This window comes from Colobus angolensis, unplaced genomic scaffold, assembly GCF_000951035.1.
Source record: "Colobus angolensis palliatus isolate OR3802 unplaced genomic scaffold, Cang.pa_1.0 Scaffold428, whole genome shotgun sequence".
NCBI lineage: Eukaryota > Metazoa > Chordata > Mammalia > Primates > Cercopithecidae > Colobus > Colobus angolensis.
This window is the reverse complement of record NW_012117688.1, coordinates 685974-706736: the sequence shown is the minus strand read 5'-3', so window position 1 is coordinate 706736 and position 20763 is coordinate 685974. Positions and strand designations below refer to the sequence as shown.

The 20763-nt window shown below is 41.4% G+C and overlaps 1 protein-coding gene across 4 annotated transcripts in view; it reads right to left on the bottom strand.

The window, feature by feature from the left end:
- Positions 1-20763, bottom strand: part of PYGL (phosphorylase, glycogen, liver) — an 89461-nt gene that overhangs the window by 49302 nt on the left and 19396 nt on the right. For all 4 annotated transcript variants that reach the window (XM_011956880.1, XM_011956879.1, XM_011956881.1 and 1 more), the window contains 15 exons: positions 18400-18531; positions 15669-15780; positions 15250-15332; positions 9146-9289; positions 8822-8914; positions 8008-8154; positions 7517-7680; positions 6874-6988; positions 5247-5348; positions 4367-4514; positions 4189-4247; positions 3944-4085; positions 2104-2311; positions 1035-1169; positions 480-546 (listed from right to left, as the gene is read on the bottom strand). In XM_011956880.1, coding sequence (XP_011812270.1) covers positions 480-546; positions 1035-1169; positions 2104-2311; positions 3944-4085; positions 4189-4247; positions 4367-4514; positions 5247-5348; positions 6874-6988; positions 7517-7680; positions 8008-8154; positions 8822-8914; positions 9146-9289; positions 15250-15332; positions 15669-15780; positions 18400-18531 — 1851 coding nt within the window. The remainder of the gene's footprint in view (positions 1-479; positions 547-1034; positions 1170-2103; positions 2312-3943; positions 4086-4188; positions 4248-4366; positions 4515-5246; positions 5349-6873; positions 6989-7516; positions 7681-8007; positions 8155-8821; positions 8915-9145; positions 9290-15249; positions 15333-15668; positions 15781-18399; positions 18532-20763) is intronic.

Below are 20763 nucleotides of genomic sequence, written 5' to 3'. Positions count from 1 at the left end.
CTCATGCCTGTAATCCCAGCACTTTGGGAGGCAGAGACAGGTGAATCACCTGAGGTCAGGAGTTCTAGACCAGCCCGGCCAAAGTGGTGAAACCCCATCTCCACTAAAAATACAAAAATTAGCAGAGTGTGGTGGCATGTGCCTGTAATCCCAGCTACTTGGGAGGCTGAGAGGTAAAGGTTGCAGTGAGTCAAGATCACGCCACTGCACTCCCATCTGGGTGACAGAGCGAGATCTGTCTCAAAAAAAAAAAAAAAAAAAAAAATTACAACTGCTGCTGAAATGTCAAATCTTAACCTTGGCCTGAACTTGGGAAAAGTCAAGGTTTGTTGTTGTTGTTGTTGTTTTATTTTATTTTATTTTCTTGTTGTTGTTTGATTGCTTAATGGGGACCTGCTATTTAGATTTAATTTAAAAACACACATTTTAATGAATCATAGTAAATTAGTTTTCTTTATAAATCTTGGCAATTTACTCACCATGTACAGCTGACTCACTTTATCTTGACACTTGACATAGGCTTCATAGTCTGCAAAGACTTTAAACCTTTTATATTGTGATTGGAAGGGGGAAAAAAAACAGTCAAAAGCTTCATTAACAGATATTTGCTAAGATTCCATGTAAAATCACCTTTTGCTTGATATCAGCCATGGTTGGTTTACCAAATTCATATTTCTGTTTGTAAGAATTTTAACCAGCCCTCAACCTTCTTATGGTTCTTCTCACATGTGAGAATGTCATCACTTGGATGCATTTGCAAGTTGGGAATATCAGTGGAAGGAGAAAAACAGAACCAGATTTGTGTGTGTTATTCTTAAACCTTACTGGCATCGTTGGTGGGGAATATCTAACTTTTTTCCCAAGCCTAGATTACCTGAGCAGATCATGTTAATCTATGCTAATCTACATGAGTGGGTTTAAGTTGGTTTAAGATTGGTTTAAGATTTTCTTGTTGGTTTTAGAGTTGGTTGGTTTAAGATTTTCTTGTCCCCCTTTCATGATCCAAATAGCACCATCTTCTTATGGGAACTCACCTGTCATGATAAAATAGCATGTTGATGATATCTTTGAAGAGGTCAGGCTGCTTGGGAGAAAAAAAGCCATTGTCAATTTGATCGATGACCAGCTTCAGCTCTGGAAGTGCCTCATAATATTCTTTTGCCTCATACCTGTGGGGTAGGGGTGGGTGGGTGATAAGAAAAAGGCTCTGTTATTGTGTATGATTAACAACATACTAGACACTGTGTTCACTGTGAAAAAATGCATTCAGAAATACTAGCATTCAAATAAGTCATTATAGATTTCACCATGAGTATATATAACTTTTAACTAGATCTGTAAGTTTTTCTCTTTGTAAATTTGATTCCTTATAACCAAAGACACTAAGAACAACAGATAATGAAAACTCTAGTCAAAGAGCAAGAGTCTAATGTGGTAGAATACAGCAAGGTCCATTTCAAAGCAGACTTTATGGCTCTAAATGAACATTGTATTAAGTGGATCAGTTGCTTTTCTGATCCACAGATTCTCAAAAGTTGTTGCTACTGAGTGAAACTGACTTCCAAGGGTCAGGAATTATATTCAACACCCTCCAAATGTTGATTCTTTGGGCAGTACTCTTTATTTTGTGCTTGAACTCAGGTTAATAAACCCATGCAGATATTAAATGAAAATAAATGTTTCCAAGTACTTCTGTACACCCATATCTATTCTCTATCACATTTTAGTCCATTTCTTTGATATCTTAAAGGAGCACTAGATCGTGATTTAAATTATAGGTCACCCTTCCAACTAGAAACTAGTTCATCTTTTGATCAAAGTAAAAATCATACATATGGAGGAAAGAATAGCTCTTTGAGGCCAGCTCTGCAATGGCCGATAACAAATAGCAACTCCTCCGTGTGTCTGTACTTTTACTTGCTGGGTTTAATAATATGAATCTGTGGCCAGGAGGCTCTCCTGCCTCATCGTGGGAGATGTTCTGCTGCCACCTCGTATGTGATCCAACCTCAATGGGATACCTGTGTGGGCAGGAAGCCCTCTGAGATCATATACCTTCTTGGGCCAGGGGAGGTGACCAGCAAAAAGAAGCTATTCTCTCACCCTTTCTTGTCCAGAGCAGCCACATCATCTACCCTCATGCCAAAGATGAACAGGTTCTCTTCCCCGGCTTCCTCTGCCATTTCCACGTTGGCCCCATCCATGGTCCCGATGGTTAGGGCCCCATTTAGCATGAACTTCATATTGCCTGTCCCCGAGGCTTCGGTGCCTGCAGTGGAAATCTGCTCTGACAGATCTGTGGCTGGAATGACTGCAAGAAACGCAAGTTAATATTAGTAATTTTGTCTCTCTAGATCTGCTTGTATTGTATTGAAGCATTTATTAAGTTGGGCTGTTTTGATAATTAAAGTAATATATGCACATCAAGATAAACATTCAAATGGTCTAGAAGACAGATCACACTCTTTCCTTTTGACTCAGGCAACCACTTTTGTCCATTTTATATGCTGATATTTCTTTCTCAAGCTATAAACTTTGAAGAGTATCTACTGACTGCTACAAACATTGATACTACATTTCTCTTCTTCCTTTTATTCCTTCCAATTTTTGTTATGGTTTTATTTCTTCTACTTTATAAAATATATCGAAATTTTTCTCTTTTTTTTTTCTTTCTTTCTTTCTTCTCTTTTTTTTTTTTTTTTTTTTTTTTGGTACAGGGTCTCACTCTGTCACCCAGCCTGGAGTACAGTGGTGTGATTATAGCTCACTGCAGCCTTGACCTCCTAGGCTCAAGCAATCTTCCTGCCTTAGCCTCCTGAGTAGTTGCAACTACAGGTGAGCGCCACCATGTCCAGCTAATTTTTAAAATTTTTTGTAGGTATGGGGTCTCCCTCTGTTGCCCAGACTGAATGTCTTTCTTGATTCAGAGTGTCTCTCCAGGACTCCTCTTTGGCAACCTGAGGAGATTGGTTTGTCTGCATTCCTTCTACTTCTCACTTCCTTCCTTCCACTTTCACTGCAGGGAAATAAGCCACACATAATGGAGGTATGCCTGGGGCTAGACATCAAGCCTCTGACCTTTCAGGCTGATTTGAGCTGCCTGAAGCACTTCCTTTGACTACAAAGGTCAGGACCACTTTTCTGCTTTACTCTGAGAGCTTATTTGTGGATTAGATGTATCTTCTTTTGCATTCCTAGGAATCTGGCTCTTTTCTCTTCATGCAGACAGTTCTTAAACAGTAACATCAGAGGACCTAAAAACACCACAAAAAGAAAAAGCTCCCTTTCTACCTTTTCAGTTTGGGAAGTGGGTGAATACACAGTTGGGCATTTGCATGTGGATGGTGCTCTGTGAGCTTGTGACCCAAATAACCAAAGGTCCCAGTGGAAGAGAAAGAGACATTGGCTTCTTGCCCATCTGGCTGTCCCCATGTGGGAGCATCATGCTTGATGCTGGAGTGCCCATGTGAGGCACATCTAAGCCTTGTGCTTTAGCAGCCTGACGTCTGCCCTCATTTATTATTGCTACAAGAGCAAGTGACAGCCCTTCTTCTCACAGGGTGACCAAAGGAATATCTGAGGACTGGGGAATTGGTGTTCTCTTGCAAAACTGGGGCTGGGAACTGAAGACCTTTCCCCTATTTTATAGAGTGGGTTCTGAATGACGCGGAAACCTCAGGGCTGCCTCCCCCAGCACCTAGCTCTCACTGGCTTGGAAGAAAATGTACTTGCAAGTATAATCCTGTGATACTGACTCCAGGACATCAATTTCATCATGACTTGGGTCACTTTAAAATCTCTTACCTTAGGCCCTTATTCTGCACAAGAGTGACACCTTCTATCCTAAGTTACTAGTTCCTGGAGGTTGGCTGCCCCATCTTTGATACCATGTAATCTCTAGAGTTTGCCCTGGCCCCTGCATGTTTTGCAATGAGGGGAGTACCTTTTTCAGCAAGAGATACTCTGTAGTTCTCCAAGAAGATGACTTTCAACTTGCTTCCAACCATGGGGTCATTGTTCACCACATCTGCCACTGAAGTGATCAGCTTTATGATCATTTTGGCCATGTGATATCCTGGGGCAGCCTTGGGGAAGAAGGTCAAACACGTTGACAGAAGGCAGCTGATGAAGTAGAAGAATGGCAAGAGATTAGAGCCCTCACGTCCCCATTGAATAGAATCAACTTACTTTACCACCGATGATAACTGTCCTTGGCACGAATAACTTCTTAGGGTCTTTCTTAATGCCTGAAAAAGATGGAGAAGTGGATGGAATGGAAGACAGCTCATGGTCAGGGCAGTGAGACCTACGCTGAGGCTGCTGCTTCCACCTGCAAGAGGGCTTGTTGGCTACAGGGCTGACTCACGGTTGTACATCGTGATCACGTGCAGACAGTTCAAGAGCTGTCGCTTGTACTCATGTATCCTCTTCACCTGGACGTCAAACATGGAGGATGGGTTGATCTTCACTTTGTACTCCTTCTCCAGGAACTGAGAAAACTTCAGCTTATTCTCCTGTTGAGACAGTGCATGGTGCCAGAGAGCTCTTTTGGTTTAGAAGCATTGGGTCGTCCGGTGTTTCTTTTTTTTTGAGATGGAGTCTCACTCTTATGCCCAGGCTGGATTACAGTGGCATGATCTCAGATCACCGCAGCCTCTACTTCCCACATTCAAGCGACTATCCTGTCAGGGATTACAGGTATACGCCCCTACTGCCTGGCTAATTTTTGTATTTTTAGTAGAGATGGGGTTTCACCATGTTGGCCAGAATGGTCTTGAAAGCCTGACCTCAGGTGATTCACCCTCCTTGGCCTCACAAGTGCTAGGATTACAGGGATGAGCCACCACATCTGGCTGGGTAGTCTGTTTTTAAAAACTACAGGATAGGCCGGGCATGGTGGCTCACGGCTGTAATCTCAGCACTTTAAGAGGCCGAGATGGGCGGATCACTTGAGGTCAGGAGTTCGAGACCAGCCTAGTCAACATAGTGAAACCCTGTCTCTACTAAAAATACAAAAATTAGCCAGGCGTGGTGGTGGGCGCCTGTCATTCCAGCTGCTCAGGGGGCTGAGGCAGGAGAATCTCTTGAACCTGGGAGGTGGAGGTTTCAGTGAGCCGAGATCGTACCACTGCACTCCAGCCTGGGCGACAGAGTGAGACTCTGTCTCAAAAAATAAACAAACAAAAACTACAGGATAAACTCTCAAAGTGAGCACCTGGGAGGGGACCCACACCCGGAAGGCTCACCTGCTTCACTTTGGCGAGTTCCCGGAGGAAGAGATCATCACCCAGGAAGCTGTGGAGCTTCGTTAGCTGGCTCAGGTCTTTCACATAGTCTTCTCCAATTTTCTTTCAATTCAAAGAAAAAGGTGACTTCAATTTGGGGATGGTAATCAAGTCCAAATGGGCAGTTTCTGTCAGTATTTCTCTCCATCACCTACCACAGTATGGTTCACATATCACACAGAACATGGGATAGTTTGACTCAAAGAGGAGGCTATAAAGTCTATGTGCGAAGAACACTTTTGATAGTATCTTAAATGTAGTTTCAGTGGTTTTTTAAAAATTATTTTTATTTTTATTTAATTTCTTTGGAGACAAGATCTCATCCTATCACCCAGACTGGAGTGCAATGTCGTGATAAGAGCTCACTGCAGCCTTGACCTCCTGGACTCAAGCAATCCTCTTGACTCAGCCTCCGAGTAGCTAGGATTACAGGTGCATGCCACCACAACTGGCTAATTTTTTTATTTTTGTAGAGATGGGTGGTGGTGGGTGGGGGGTCTCATGTTGCCCAGGCTAGTTTCAAACTCCTGGCCTCAAGTGAGTCTCCTGCCTAGGCCTCGCAAAGCACTGGGATTACATGCATGAGCCATCACATCTGGCCAGCTTCACTGGTATTAAAGTGTTAAAAACAGGAAATCTACTTAAAAGAGTGACCAGGAACCCAGGTTCTGTTAGTTATTTATATGAGCTTTATTATCCTCTTTTACTAGAGAAAACCATCTTCTTTGTGGGCGTCCTATGAATACTGTTAGCTGCAACTAGCTACATAATTTGTAGTACCTTTTGTTCAAAAATTAAGAATTTCAAGATGACGGCTGGGTGTGATGGCTCATGCCTGTATTCCCGGCACTTTGGGAGGCCAAGGAGGAGCGGATCACCTGAGGTCGGGAGTTCGAGACCAGTCTGGCCAACACGGTAAAACACCGTCTCTACTAAAAATACAAAAATTAGCTGGGCATGGTGACGTGTGCCTGTAATCCCAGCTATTCGGGAGGCTGAGGCAGGAGAATCGCTTGAACCTGGGAGGTGGAGGTTGCCGTGAGCAGAGATTGCACCACTGTACTCCAGCCTGGGCGACAGAGTGAAACTCTGTCTCAATAATAATATTAATAATAATAATAATAATAATAAATAATAACTTTGGCTGGGTGCAGTGGCTCACGCCTGTAATCCCAGCACTTTGGGAGGCCAAGGCGGGCGGACCACGAGGTCAAGAGATCGAGACCATCCTGGCTAACGTGGTGAAACCTTGTCTCTACTAAAAATACAAAAAATTAGCCAGGTGTGGTGGTGGGCGCCTGTAGTCCCAGCTACTTGGGAGGCTGAGGCAGGAGAATGGTGTGAACCCAGGAGGCGGAGTTTGCAGTGAGCCAAGATCACCCCACTGCACTCCAGCCTGGGTAATAAATAATAATTTTGAGATGACTACAGCAGATAATTAAACCCAGCATGGAGCCCTGTATGACTGCACAAGCCACATGCTGAAGAAGCCAGCCCTGCTGCAGACTGGATTTACAAGTTACAAGTATAGTCATATGCCTCTTGCATTTGAGTCAGGCCTCCTTTCCTCTCAGCATTTCCCAGTTACCTCTGCTATGAGCTCTGCAAGTCCTGGGTTGCAGAGTAGGAGCCAGCGCCTCGGAGTGATCCCATTGGTTTTATTCTGAAACTTGTCAGGTTCTAGTTCACTGAAGTCCTTGAATCTGGAGACAGAGTAGATACATCACTGAATTTGGCTGAAACGGTAAAGGGTCCTGCACACTGGATAAAGTTTGGAATTATATTCAATAAGCCAAGTGCAGGCTTAGAAAGGTTAAATAAAGGTGGAGGGACAGGTTGACAGTAGCTATTGCTGTCATTTAAATAGAAATTCATTTGCAACTCAAAAGAATTACCAGAACAATTTCAAATCTAGTCACCTCCATCTGACTTCTTCACACTGACATACATACCACACTTTCAGTAGAATAGTTTTTTGGTATTTTTTTGTTTTTGTTTGTTTGTTTGTTTTGGCTCCTATGTCTAGAATTAAGGTGACTCTGAGAGGAAAGCATCTTTTCTTTCCTTTTCTTTTTTTTTTTTTTAGAGAAGAGTTTTTTTTGTATAGAAGAAAATACTTTTAAACATTTGAACAAGGCCTTTCCTCATCCCTAAGTGCAACCTTGCATTTAGTAGCATCATTCCATTAATAGATCAGTTTCAGACCCACTGTCAGAGTAATGGAGGCTCACACTTTAGTCTTCACGATGTCTGAGTGGATTTTAGCTACGCCATTCACAGTGTGGGAACCCACAATGCAGAGATGGGCCATGTTGATCCTTTTGCTTCCTTCCTCTTCTATCAGAGACATCCTTCTCAGACGGTCCACATCTTTAGGAAACAAGGCCACAATTCTCTAGCCAAAGGAAGAGAAAGCCCTGGCTGGTCACTCAGGTTTAAAGCAGCATTGGGATAACGTTGTTCATGTCTCAAGCAACATCTTTGGTGTACTCAATATAAATTTCACTTCCACGGGGAGGGGTTGAGTTAGTTCTACAGAGGCGCCATCCCTCCATTTCAGCACTTTCACAAAGCTGCCTTTGCTGGAGCCACACTTGGACTCAAGTACTTTTGCTGTATCAATGATCGAAAGATGTTTGGTAAGAGGGAACACTGTAGCCATCTGTAACACCTTAAGACCTTACGCTCATGAAAAGAAAAAAAATCTCTCAAAATGACTTACATCTAAATGCTTCTGATTTATCTCATAAATGATTTCCAAATGTCGAGGGAGCAGCTTCTCCACCAGGTCCACGGGCCAGCGCTCCAGGGCTTCTGGGAGCACTGTGTGGTTGGTGTAGGCGAAGGTCTTCTGGGTGAGCTCCCAGGCCTGGGGGAAAGGAAGGAGTCAGCTGCTTGCCCTGAAGGTGGGCACCCCACTGCACAGGCCAAACCCTTCTTCAGCCCTGCCCTGCCTGCAACAGGACAATTCCAAGTGTGCATAGTCAGACACACTCAATTCCACTAAGTTCCCGAATAGTCCAGATAATGGAAACATGTTCTGGGTGTGAGGGGGAAGCCATTTGTAAAGCTACCTGATGAAACTGAAGACAGCATTCCGATCAATCTATCTACTATCCTTACCTGTCTTTCATTTATTAAATACACAAAGATTGAGGGATAAAACCATAAGCAGTGCTCTCAGCAAGTACAAAGTATGTAAAATGCTGACTTCTAAAACATTGGGGACACTCAATTAGCTGTCTTCTGAGGTTAGAGAACTTAATTTTTAATCTTTTTCCACACAAAAATGGTAAACACAATATAAGCCTTAATACAGCTACTGATTTGTGTCCCATTAGGAATGTACTCATTTATTTTATAGTCTTACTCCCTGTAAAACTCTAAGGATGGAGAAATGTCAGCATCAGGGAAAATATACCTTTAACTGTTGAAAGTTAGCAACAATAACTTACTTTGAAAAACTAAAAAGGGAGTTTTTGGCAGTCTTTCACCTGTAGCCATTCTGGTTAATTAAAGGAAAAAGAAGTCCAGACCTTGGACCAGGGCAGTTTTTCAATATCCACAAAAATCCTCATCAGCTCAGGGATGGCGAGTGCAGGGTGAGTGTCATTCAGCTGGATGGCCACCTGGGTGGGGAAAGACATCAACATGAAGGCAAAGGATGGCTCTGGGTCTGGCTTCCTTGTCCTAACACATCTAGAGAAAGCACCGGATGATATGCCCACCTTGTATGAAATGCTTGATGCACACTATTCCTGCTCAACGTTTTTAGCACTGAGAGAGAGGAATTAATCTGATAGGAAATCCCAGTCAGTCCCTCAGTGGACCCCACCTGCATCCACAGACTAAATACTTGCCTGATCCGGGAAGGCATCAAACACAGTTCCTGCACCACGGGTGGAGCCAAACTTGGAGGCTTTGAAACGGCGGATGATATCTTGCAAGGTTGCAGCCACCACAAAGTATTCCTGTTTCAATCTTAGCTCCTTCCCTTCAAAAAACTTCAAGCCAGAGAGACAGAATGAAAGTGGTTCATATTATAGGTATGGCCAAAATGTGACTGGTGTCTCCTGCCCTGGGAACTTTAGGACTAAGGCCCATTGGACATCTGCTGAGGGGTGGTGGTTTGAATGCCAAACTGTGAGCCTTTGCTCTTTCCTGAGACCCCGTGAAAATGGCAGTAAAAGGATTCTCTAAAGGCATACAGATAAAAGATAAAGAGGTTGGGATAAAGATAATAGCAACAACCTTTTAGAGGCTGAAAACCAGATGCATGAATGGTAAGTGATTCAGAAGACCCAAGACAGCCACATCCTGACCTGGTAGTGGGGAAAAGCCAAAAAGCAACTCAGTGTGTACATTGGAGCCCCTCAAGGCTCAGGAATTGGTAGTACCAAGTACTTTCAGAAGTAGGGAAGAAGATGAAGGAAAAGGTTAATGACAGCCTGAGGACACTTGGCCTCCGACCTTATCCCCAGTTCCTGCAGCTGAACACAACCAGCACCATGTCCATGACCGCCCTCCTCACTGCAGTCACATTCCTGGCAGGCAGTGTATCAGGAAGCACTGGCAGCCGTGGACCGTGTGGAGAACCACGACTGGCTGAGAATGCCCTACATGACTGCGAGACAGGATTGCAGCCAGGCCGTGGTGTGCAGGGTGGAGGCCTTAGAGGCCATGATGGCGGCCAGCTTCCAAGCTCCTCCCACATAAATTTGCTGTCGGTCAGCAAAACCGTGTAAATGTCACCAATAAACGGTCCTAACCCTGAGCCATCACCCTTCAATTTTTATAGATCATGGAGCTGCCCTGTCTTTACCTGGTTGCAGAATTAAAAACTGCAGCATCTATTAAAAATGTAAGCCTTCACTAATATCCAAAATCTACAAGGAATGCAAACAAATCAGCAAGAAAAAAAAAATCCCATGAAAAAGTGGCAAAGGACATGAATAGACAATTCTCAAAAGAAGATATACAAACAGCCAAGAAGCATATGAAAAAATGCTCAATATCACTAATTATCAGGGAGATGCAAATTAAAATCACAATGAGATACCACCTTACTCCTGCCAAAATGGCCATAATTGAAAAGTCAAAAAACTATAGGTGTTGGTGTGGATGTGGCGAAAAGGGAACACTTTCTACACTGCTGGTGGGAATGTAAATTAGTACAGCTACTATGTTAAACAGTATGGAGATTCCTCAAAGAACTAAAAGTAGAACTACCACTTGATCCAGCAATCCCACTACTGGATACCTAGCCAAAGGAAAAGTAGTCATTGTATGAAAAAGACACACGCACGCGCACACGTTTATGGCAGCACAGTTCGCAATTACAAAGATGTGGAATCAGTCTAGGTGCCCATCAACCAATGAGTGGATAAAGAATATGTGAGATACACACACACACACACACACACACACACACACACACATATGTATACACACACAAACACATACCATGGAATACTACTCAGCCACAAAAAGGAACAAAATAATGCCTTTTGCAGCAACTTGGATGAAGCTGGAAGCTATTATTCTAAGTGAAGTAACTTAGGAATGGAAACCCGAATATTGCATGTTCTCACTTGTAAGTGGGAGCTTAAGCTATGAGGATGCGAAGGTAAGAGAATGATGTAATGGACTTTGGGGACTTGAGGGATAAAAGGCAATTTATTGGGTGTATACTGCTCAGGTAACTGGTGTGTAAAATCTCAGAAATTACCACTAAAGAACTTATCCATGTAACAAAAACCACCTGTACCCCTAAAACTATTAAAATTAAAATTTTTAAAATGATGAGCACCCCACCCCCCAAATGTAAGCCTTGGACCAAAGTCTTATTAAAACTAATGAATATGAGCATAGAGGTCTGCATATAGAATATCTGGGCCTCTAAACTCCCTAATACTTAAAAGTATAATCACTGACCTATGCCAGTGATTCTGTGTCACTGACCTATGTCAGGGTTTCCTGTTTTTTAGCCTGATAGGAATATATCAGTGATTTCCTTGATCACAGATAATATAAAACAAATATATATGTGTATATATAATAAAATATCATATTAAAATATATTAAACATATATATTTATATTATATATATTTATATTTATATTTTTGAGACAGGGTCTGGATCTATTACCCAAGCTAGAGTGCAGTGATGTGATGTTGGCTCACTGCAACCTCTGCCTCCCACTCTCCAGCAATCCTCTTACTTCAGCTTCCTGAGTAGCTGGGACTACAGGCATGCACCACCATGCCTGGCTGTTTTTTTTGTTGTTGTTGTTGTTTTGAGACGGAGTCTCACTCTGTCGCCCAGGCTGGAGTTCAGTGTCATGATCTGATTCCAGCTCATGGCAGCCTCTGCCTCTCGGGTTCAAGCGATTCTCCTGCCTCAGCCTCCCAAGTAGCTGGGATTACAGGCTTGCGTTACCATGCCTGGCTAATTTTTGTACTTTTTGTAGAGACGGGGTTTCGCCATATTGCCCAGACTGGCCTGGAACTCCTGAGCTCAAGCAATTTGCCCATGTCAGCCTCCTAAAGTGTTGGGATTACAAGCATGAGCCACTGCACCGGGCCATAAAGCATATTGTGAATGAAGGCTGCAATACGCTACAAACTATGATTTGAGGTCTTTGCTTAAGTATGAGATACTTGATGGAGGCTTTATTGCAACATTAGTTAATGTACCTCCTGTCAAGAATAATTGCCTAAACTTAAATGGAAATATGAGTCTTTTTCAGTTAAACACATTCCTAGAATTAGCGTTTTCCTGTGGGATTTAGCTATTAAAAGGGGATATTTAAATGAACTAAAAAGTATTTATCAGAAAAAAAGACTAAGTTAATAGAATAACTAAAAGTGAACATATTGAGAGGAAATGAATATAACTGGGCATCGTACGGGCTAAATTAGGGAAAATTCATCAGAAAACCAAGCAAGCAAAGAAATTAAAATGATTAATTCCAGGATAAGTTAAACATTTTAAGAAAAGGAAAAGTAATCATTATATGAGGATACACATATGCACAGATCAGCTGTCTATAGCATTACAAAGTCATAATAATGTAAATGCTGATTAAGGAGTTAGTGAAAATTATGATGTAAGCATGTTGAGAGAACTGGGGATGGGAAGTATGTGTTCATGTGGTGAGGGTGGGAGTACATGTGAGGATGTGAGCTAGATTCCCATCTTCAATGATGGGGAGCCAACAAACAATTGTAAAAATGAAAAAAAATCAACAAGTAGCAATAACTGCATGTTATTCAGAAATATGGAGGTAAGTACCCAGAAAATCAATTATGTGTATGTACAACTTTGATAAAAATTAAAAGTCTGGATTAAAAATTAAAAGTCATTAATAGAAAACTGTCTGGATTGATAGTACAGGTTGAGCATCTCTAATCTGGAAATCCAAAATCTGAAACTTTTTGAGTACTCATGTGACACAGCCAAGTGGAAAATTCTACCCCTGACCTCATGTGACAGGTCATAATCAACACAGAGTCAAAACTTTGTTTCATGCACAAAATTACTAAAAACATTGTACAAAATTGCTTCAGGCTGTGTGTATAATGTGTATATGAAACATAAATGGATTTTGTGTTTATCCTTGGGTCCCATCCTCAAGATATCTCATTATATATGCAAATATTCCAAAATCTGAAAACATCTGAATTCTGAAACACTACTGGTCCCAAGCATTTTGGATAAGGCATACTCAACCTGTACCAACGGAAATATATAGGTGGTAGAATTAGGAACCAGCTTTTATTTTATTCTTGGTACTTTTTATGTTACTTGTATATTTTTTCTACTGACATGTATCTTTGTAAAAGTTATGAAGTTATTATTCTAAAACATTATAAATAGCACTATGGAATCCATCTCTAATAAACTGTAACATTTATTGAGCCAGGAATGTTTTAAGGTCCTGGAAATAAAATGATTAATTACACACAGTCCTTGACTTGAAGAAGTTCAAATTAGTAGGCGGTGGGGGGAGAGGGGGTATAAACAAGGCTATAAATACAACGTGATGATTTTTTTAAAAAAAATTAAGCTAAATATACAGCATTTTGAGAACCTGGGTGATCAGGTAATTCTTAACCTAAGCCCTAAAAGATGAGTAGGAATGTGTCAGAATTGACACACAGGGTCAGAATATTCCCTGCAAGCAATGGATGCTGTGCAAGGCATGGAGGTGGGAAGGAACAGGGTCAATAGTCCTGCACAGCTGGGGCCTATTGTTGGGGCAAAATCATGGAAGATGCATCAGGGGACTGGTAACCACATCAATGAAGAACTTAGGTAACATGACTAAGATTCTGTCCTTCTCTTACAGGTGATCCAAAGTCTTTTAAGAGTTTTAAGCAGGGAACAGATATCTCAAAGCTGCAGAGTGAAGAAAGGTGCAGGCTTCCTGGAAGAGAAACTAATGTTTGGACTAGGGCTATGGCCAAGTTGAGAAGAATGAATTTGTTATTGTAATTACAGTATAAAAGGATTTATCAGCTCACTCTTAAAAACAAACAAACAAACAAACAAACAAAAACATGATCCTGAGTGCTCCCGTTTACCCAACAAATCTAGTCAACTTTTTGCCCCATGCTAACTTCGTATATATTGTCAGTTACTGCAGACAATTATTTCCCAGTAAAATTAGCTTTGGTCCTTACTGAAGACAGGAAGATGAATTTCAAACCCCTGCAGCCTGGCTTTAGGTTGGCAGTATGGACCCAGACTTGGAAGAATTCTTACTTTGACCCTGACATAGAATAACTTTTTGCTTTTGGGTTAGAGATTTCTCTGAAATGTACTGAAGCCACAATGTTTTCCACAAAGGAATAACATATACCATTAGGTTCCTAAAAATGCTCCAGCAAAATCCATGTAATCATCTTCCCTTCTGAGGGATTATGATTTAACAGCAGGTGGACATCTGGTGTTAAGGACTATTCATGTCCTAGTCCCCCCAAGATCCTTGTTTTCTGCCATCTTTGTAAAGCAGAGTGCTAATTTTATTGCTTCTGAGAAAACTTTAAAAAAATCATTACAGCTTCATGAAAAGGATTTTACCCATAGAGAAGTTTAGAGTTACATATATTTAAAACAACTAAGAATCAATAGCAGTTACCTGAGATCCAGTTCCAAGTGGTGTGTGTGTGTGTGTGTGTGTGTGTGTGTGTGTTGAGACAGAATCTCACTCTGTCACTCAGGCTGGAGTGCATTGGTGCAGTTGTGGCTCACTGCAACCTCTGTCTCCTAGGCTCAAGCGATTTTCCTGCATGTTAGCCAGGCTGGTCTTGAACTTCTGACCTCAAATGATCTGCCTGCCTCAGCCTCCCAAAGTGCTGGGATTACAGGCATGAGCCATTGCACCCGGTCCCAAGTGTTTTTTCTTAACTAAGCTATATTTATAATAAAATTAGAATAACTGAATTGACGATAAGAAAAAGATATAAAAGAAAAAGATACAAGTCAGTGGCATGAGAAACAGCCGTTTGTTCATGGGTCTACCCCAGGGTATCTGACTCCATCTAGCATCAGGGCAGAGGACCAGAAAGGGCCTAGTCAGTGAGAGAAGAGGCAAGGCAGGAAATCTTCAGTGTCTTCTGACTTTGCAGATAAACTTTCTATCTGGAAAGAAGTAGTGCGTCACCAGTGACTTACTTCATCTCTTATGTCCAGGTTTTTAAAATACATCTGCAGAACTTCCCCGTTAGTGATGGGGGTCACTAATCAAGGGCAAAATATAAACTCTGATTTCATGAACTATACAGATTTGTTTTCCTTACTTGGTTGGGAGGGGAAATCTAGACAATTCAGGAAGAAATATGGAGCTTCTTCTGCACATGGAAAAACATTTATATTAAATGTGTTTTATAGGTTACTGAACAGGCTCTTGTGAAATAAGCTGCTCCTGTTGCCACTAAGAAAGCAACCTTGATCACTCACATTGTCATTGGGATAGAGGACCCGGGAGATGTTCTCGGCCAGGTTTCGGTCCAGCACAGCCTGAATGTAGTCTCCAACATTAACTATGGGAAAGTTAGAGAAACAATAAATAGAGAAACCAGTCATTGTTGTTAGAAACCTCTTGATCTCACTGTCTCTGTGCTGTGTGTCATGTGGGATTCCTAAAATCCCTAAAAATCCCAAAGGATTTCAACACACCATCATGCTGGACTTCACATGAGAATTGCTTGAAAAATGCCCTCCTTACTTCCTCCATACAATGCCTGCTTAGTCACTGAAGTTCATATCAGAAACTCAAGGCTTTTTTGTTTGTTTGTTTCAAGCTCAATTTGGTTCTAACTAGCAATCAAAAAGATTAAGCATATGCATAAAGAAACCAAGACTGGTGTTGTACTCACAGTCTCTGAGGTTAAAGTCATTTGGTGCCCGAGCAGACCAGAGGCGCATGGTGTTGACAGTGTTGTTCATGTAGCCAGGCACCGGGGTGTCATATGGCAGAGCCAGGACCACCTGTAGGATTAAACAGAAGTAGCTGCTCATTGTGTCCCAAGTGTGATGACATAGGTTGAACACGGGGCTGGGAGACTGCAATGGAATTCTATTCCTGGCTCCATCACCAACTCAAATTGTGTGAGGCCTAAATGGAGAAGAGGGTCCCAGGGCTGCAAAGGGTATTAGAGGAACATGCGGTTCCTCCCCCACCTGGTACAATCTAGTGACTGGAACCATCCACGCTGATGGTCCTTTATAATGTTTCTATATTGACTCTCCATGTGTCCTTGCCCTGATATAAATGCAGTGGAATGCAATGATATGGTATTGGTATTCAAAAAAGTTTATCTTTCATGTTTCATATCAAGCCATTGCTCTAATAATAATAAAATATGATATGCAAACAAAGTGACAATGTGAATCTGTACCCACCAAAAAATAGCACTTAGAATACATTTTGCATAGGTTTTTCAGTGATGTGATTTCAAATATGATGAAAATCAATGGAATAGGAAATTTATGAAGCTATAACATCTCATATAATATTTAAAATGCTGTGCTAGATTTTTAAAGTTGCATAAGGAGTTATTTTAGTGATTCCTATAGTGATCTGCCAAATCAACTGATAATTAGCTGAGTTGAGTCTAAGAGGTAAGTTTTGGAAAATCTAGCTTGATCTTTGTGACAGTCACTGAAATAGAGAAGAGGAAGATGAAGTATGTTTCACAGTGCATCGAAAATGCATGTGAGAAATGATTCATTTTTATTCCCTGCCTCATCAGAGTCAAGCTCGAAGGAAGGAGAATGACAGAATAATTGAACTGGAGGATGCTGGATCTTATTTAGTGCAACCTACTTATTTTGGACATGAGGGAGCTGAAGCTGAGAGAGAAGTGACTTGCCCAAGGTCACAGTCACGGCAGCATTGAAACCTAAACACACATCTCTTTAATTTGGTCTGTTAAATTGTGAATGAATGAAGCATTATAGTCCATATCAATCACATATATTCAGTCATGCTTTCATGATCACCGTGACCTCAAAGTAATAAATTACCCCCATTTAAATATCTTTCATTAAGAGATAAAAGTCTCTGGACTTTTAAAGCAAGTTGTGATCAATCAGGGAAAGTCATTTGCAGGCTGGGATTGAGTCTCAGTTCAAACTAGAGTTTGACCCTTCTGACCCTTGAAGCATAATTAAGGCAGCCCAGGAAGTGCACAGCTTAGATCTTCTTTCAGAGAATCTCAAAGAGAACTTGCTCCCTCAGAGCGCACACCAAGGCTGTGCTCTCTGGGATGCTCCATGTGGCTGGGACACTAGGGCCGGGACTTCTTTAATGGGCAATCTTTAGTCTCGGGCTCCATCAGCCTGGCCACTTGCTCAGAGTTGCACTGCAGTCTGAGGCTCTCCATGAGAATCCTCCTTCTTTGCACTTCACTTTTCACAGGTGGCACACCTGTGTCACAGTCTGAAGACTTCCTCGTCCTGCTCCCTCTCCTCTTTATCTTTCATAGGCATCCCCCCAGTATGTCACTTGCACTTCTTCTCTCTGGTGTCTGTTTCCTAGAGGACCTAAACTGACACATGACTGTGTCATTTGACTTTATTGGAAGCCATCCCATGCATGCACAGAGCACATGTGGCCTCATGCTCTGAGCTCACTGGGTACCAGTTTGGGGTTAATTCATGTGATTACTTCAATCTGTGAAGCTAAGTTGCATGACTTGGGCCAGCTCACTTATATTACCTTGCCCCCTAACTTTGCCTCTGTGGTTCCAGAAACACACACTCTAACTGAATTTCTCGATACATTATGAAAATACCTAGATGTGCTTTGTAAATACAAGTTAGGTCAGCAGTGGGACCCACAGTGTAAATAAAATGCTTCCAGGATTGATTGTGTAAACTGCATACTTTTATTTTTATTTTATTTTTTTGAGATGGAGTCTCGTTTTGTCGCCCAGGCTGGAGTGCAATGACATGATCTTGGCTCACTGCAACCTCTGCCTCCCGGGTTCAAGCGATTCTCCTGCCTCAGCCTCCCAAGTAGCTGGGACTACAGGCATAGGCCACCACGCCTGGCTAATTTTTGTATTTTTAGTAGAGATGGGGTTTCACCATGTTGGCCAGGCTGGTCTTGAACTCCTGACCTCAGGTGACCTGCCCGCCTCAGCCTCCCAAAGTGCTGGGATTCCAGGTGTGATCCACTGCGCCCAGCCAGGAATGACATTTAAAATTATTCAATTTTGCTATCAACACCTTAATATAAAACCAAAGAGGTAAGCATGCTGGTTACTATAGAACTGACAATTTTCTGGTGCAAAAAAACAAAAAAAAAAAAAAAACAAAAAAACACCAAAAAACAAAAAAACAAACAAACTGATAATTTTCTGACAAAGTTGATTGCAAAATGACCCTTGTAAAAGCCACTCCTCTCTTGGCCTCAGCTCCCTTGTCTCCAAAATGAGTGGGTTGCACTAAGAGAAGTAACAGATTTATTTACAAAAATATATTCTATTACTCAATACACGACATGCCCTACACTCAATATCACACTGTATGCTACATAGTCAATGTATTATCTGCTGAACTAAATACTATACAAAATGTTGGCTATACGAGCACTCTGAATACCTGAGTGTCAATCCACTTGGTCCCAGTATTGGTGTGTTCTACTTTTCCGTAGAAGTGCACAGGCAGCATGAATTCTGGGCGGGACTTCTCCCAAGGATTTCCATATCTGAGCCAATCATCTGCTTCTTCTACCTGCAAAAGGATACAGTATTGCTTAGAATTTATTTGTGAGGAAATGTGAACCTAGCCCTTCAATTATATTAAATTTAAAACATCTTTAACTGAAACAACTTATGAATACTGAGTACTCTTTTGCAATTGTTTTACAGCCTACAATCAACAATAATAATACTTGCTAATACAGCCCTAAATATTTTATATGTATGACTGCATTTAATCCTCACATTATATCAACCATACAGCAGGGAACTATGATTCCTCTTTTAAAGATGAGGAATTGTAACTGCTCAAGGTCAAACAGTAAACGGTACAGATAAGATCTCAAGGTCAAACAGTAAATGACAGAGGTAAGATCTGCCCTTAGGTCTCTGTGTTCCACAGCCTGTGTCTTAACATCTGTGAATCCAATTGTCCAGCTTCAGCTAAAGACAGAGGCCTTCCAGGGATGTTTATCATTGGATACCTGGGCCTGTCGAGTCCTACACAATGGGTTCAGTCAAGATTCTTGTGGCTCGAAAATACAGAATCAGTTAGAAAATGCTACTTACAGAACACTGTTTTAATCAAGCTTATTGATATAGGTACAGAACATTATTGCATTATGTAGTCTTTGCTTATCTTAATCCTTACGTAATTTTGATTTGATAATGAACTATAGATTATAGTTTATTTCGAAAATAACATATTCTAAGAGGTAATGAACTTATTTTATTGACAATTTCAATATTTTCCTAGGTATTTATGTCAATTTATAACAAAATATTTCTTATATACAATTTTAAACTATGGTTTCTATTTAGGATATCCTGGACATCAAATACATTTTCATTTGCAACAAACAAACAAACACATCAAAATAAGAACACCAGCACCACCAAACACATTGGAGGGGGATGTATTTTTAAAGTAAATTATTGAAACCTTTAAAATATTACACATACAGTTGTAGATTGCTTAACGACAGGGATACATTCTGAAAAATGTGTTGTTAGGCAATGTTGTCATTGTGCAAACATCACAGAGTGCACTTACACAAATGCAGATGGTGTTGCCTACTACACACCTGAGCTATATAGTATGGCCTCCTGCTCCTAGACTACAAACCTGTACAGCACGCTACTGTACTGAATACTGTAGGCAATGGTAACACGATGGTAAGTGTTTGTGTATCTAAACATATCCAAACACAGAAATGGTACAGTAAAAATTCAGTATAAAACATAAGAAATGGTACACCTGTAGGGCGCAGCTCCATTACCATCTTACGGGACCACCATTGCATATGTGCTCTATTGTTGACTGAAATGCCGTTATGTGGTGCATGACTATACGTTAAAAAATGGAATTGTGTTCTGGCCAGAAGGGGGCAAAAAAAAAAGCAACTTTGTCAATGAGATCATCTCCAAGATGGTTATTTTACCTATTTGATTCCTCATATCCACCTCTTAGAAAACTCAGCTGTAGTTTTAAAAGATACTGCTTAAGAATTAAACACAATGTTGGACATCTCATGATCACCTAAATATGAGTGTAATGCCTGTTTCAGGAACAGTGTGAAGAGACAAAAATAAACACTAAAGATTATTGTCAACAGCTAGACAAATGAATACACGTTCACTTATTTAAACTTTGATAATGACTTTTTATCAAGAAAGCTGATAAGCTTCCCACTAATATTAACTACCAGCGTCATGATGAATGGAAATGGGACTCATAGCAACAACATCTTTAGTTAGGAGAGCTAGGAGTTAGAGAGCCACTGGAGGAAGGAAGAGGTATCAGATGCAAGATGAAGCCTAGGGAAGGCTGGAGAGAGACCTGAGCTCATCAGAAAGTCACGTCTTCTTAAAATTTTAATAAAGAAACAATTGGCCGGGCGTGGTGGCTCAAGCCTGTAATCCCAGCACTTTGGGAGGCCGAGACAGGCGGATCACGAGGTCAGGAGATCGAGACCATCCTGGCTAACACGGTGAAACCCCGTCTCTACTAAAAATACAAAAAACTAGCCGGGCGAGGTGGCGGCGCCTGTAGTCCCAACTACTCAGGAGGCTGAGGCAGGAGAATGGCGTGAACCCGGGAGGCAGAGCTTGCAGTGAGCTGAGATCCGGCCACTGCACTCCAGCCTGGGTGACAGAGCGAGACTCCGTCTCAAAAAAAAAAAAAAACAAAAAAACAATTGAGGTTTGCCAGTTGACAAGAAGCTTGTTAAAGAGTCCATTAACTTGGTCAGGTGTGGTGGCAACG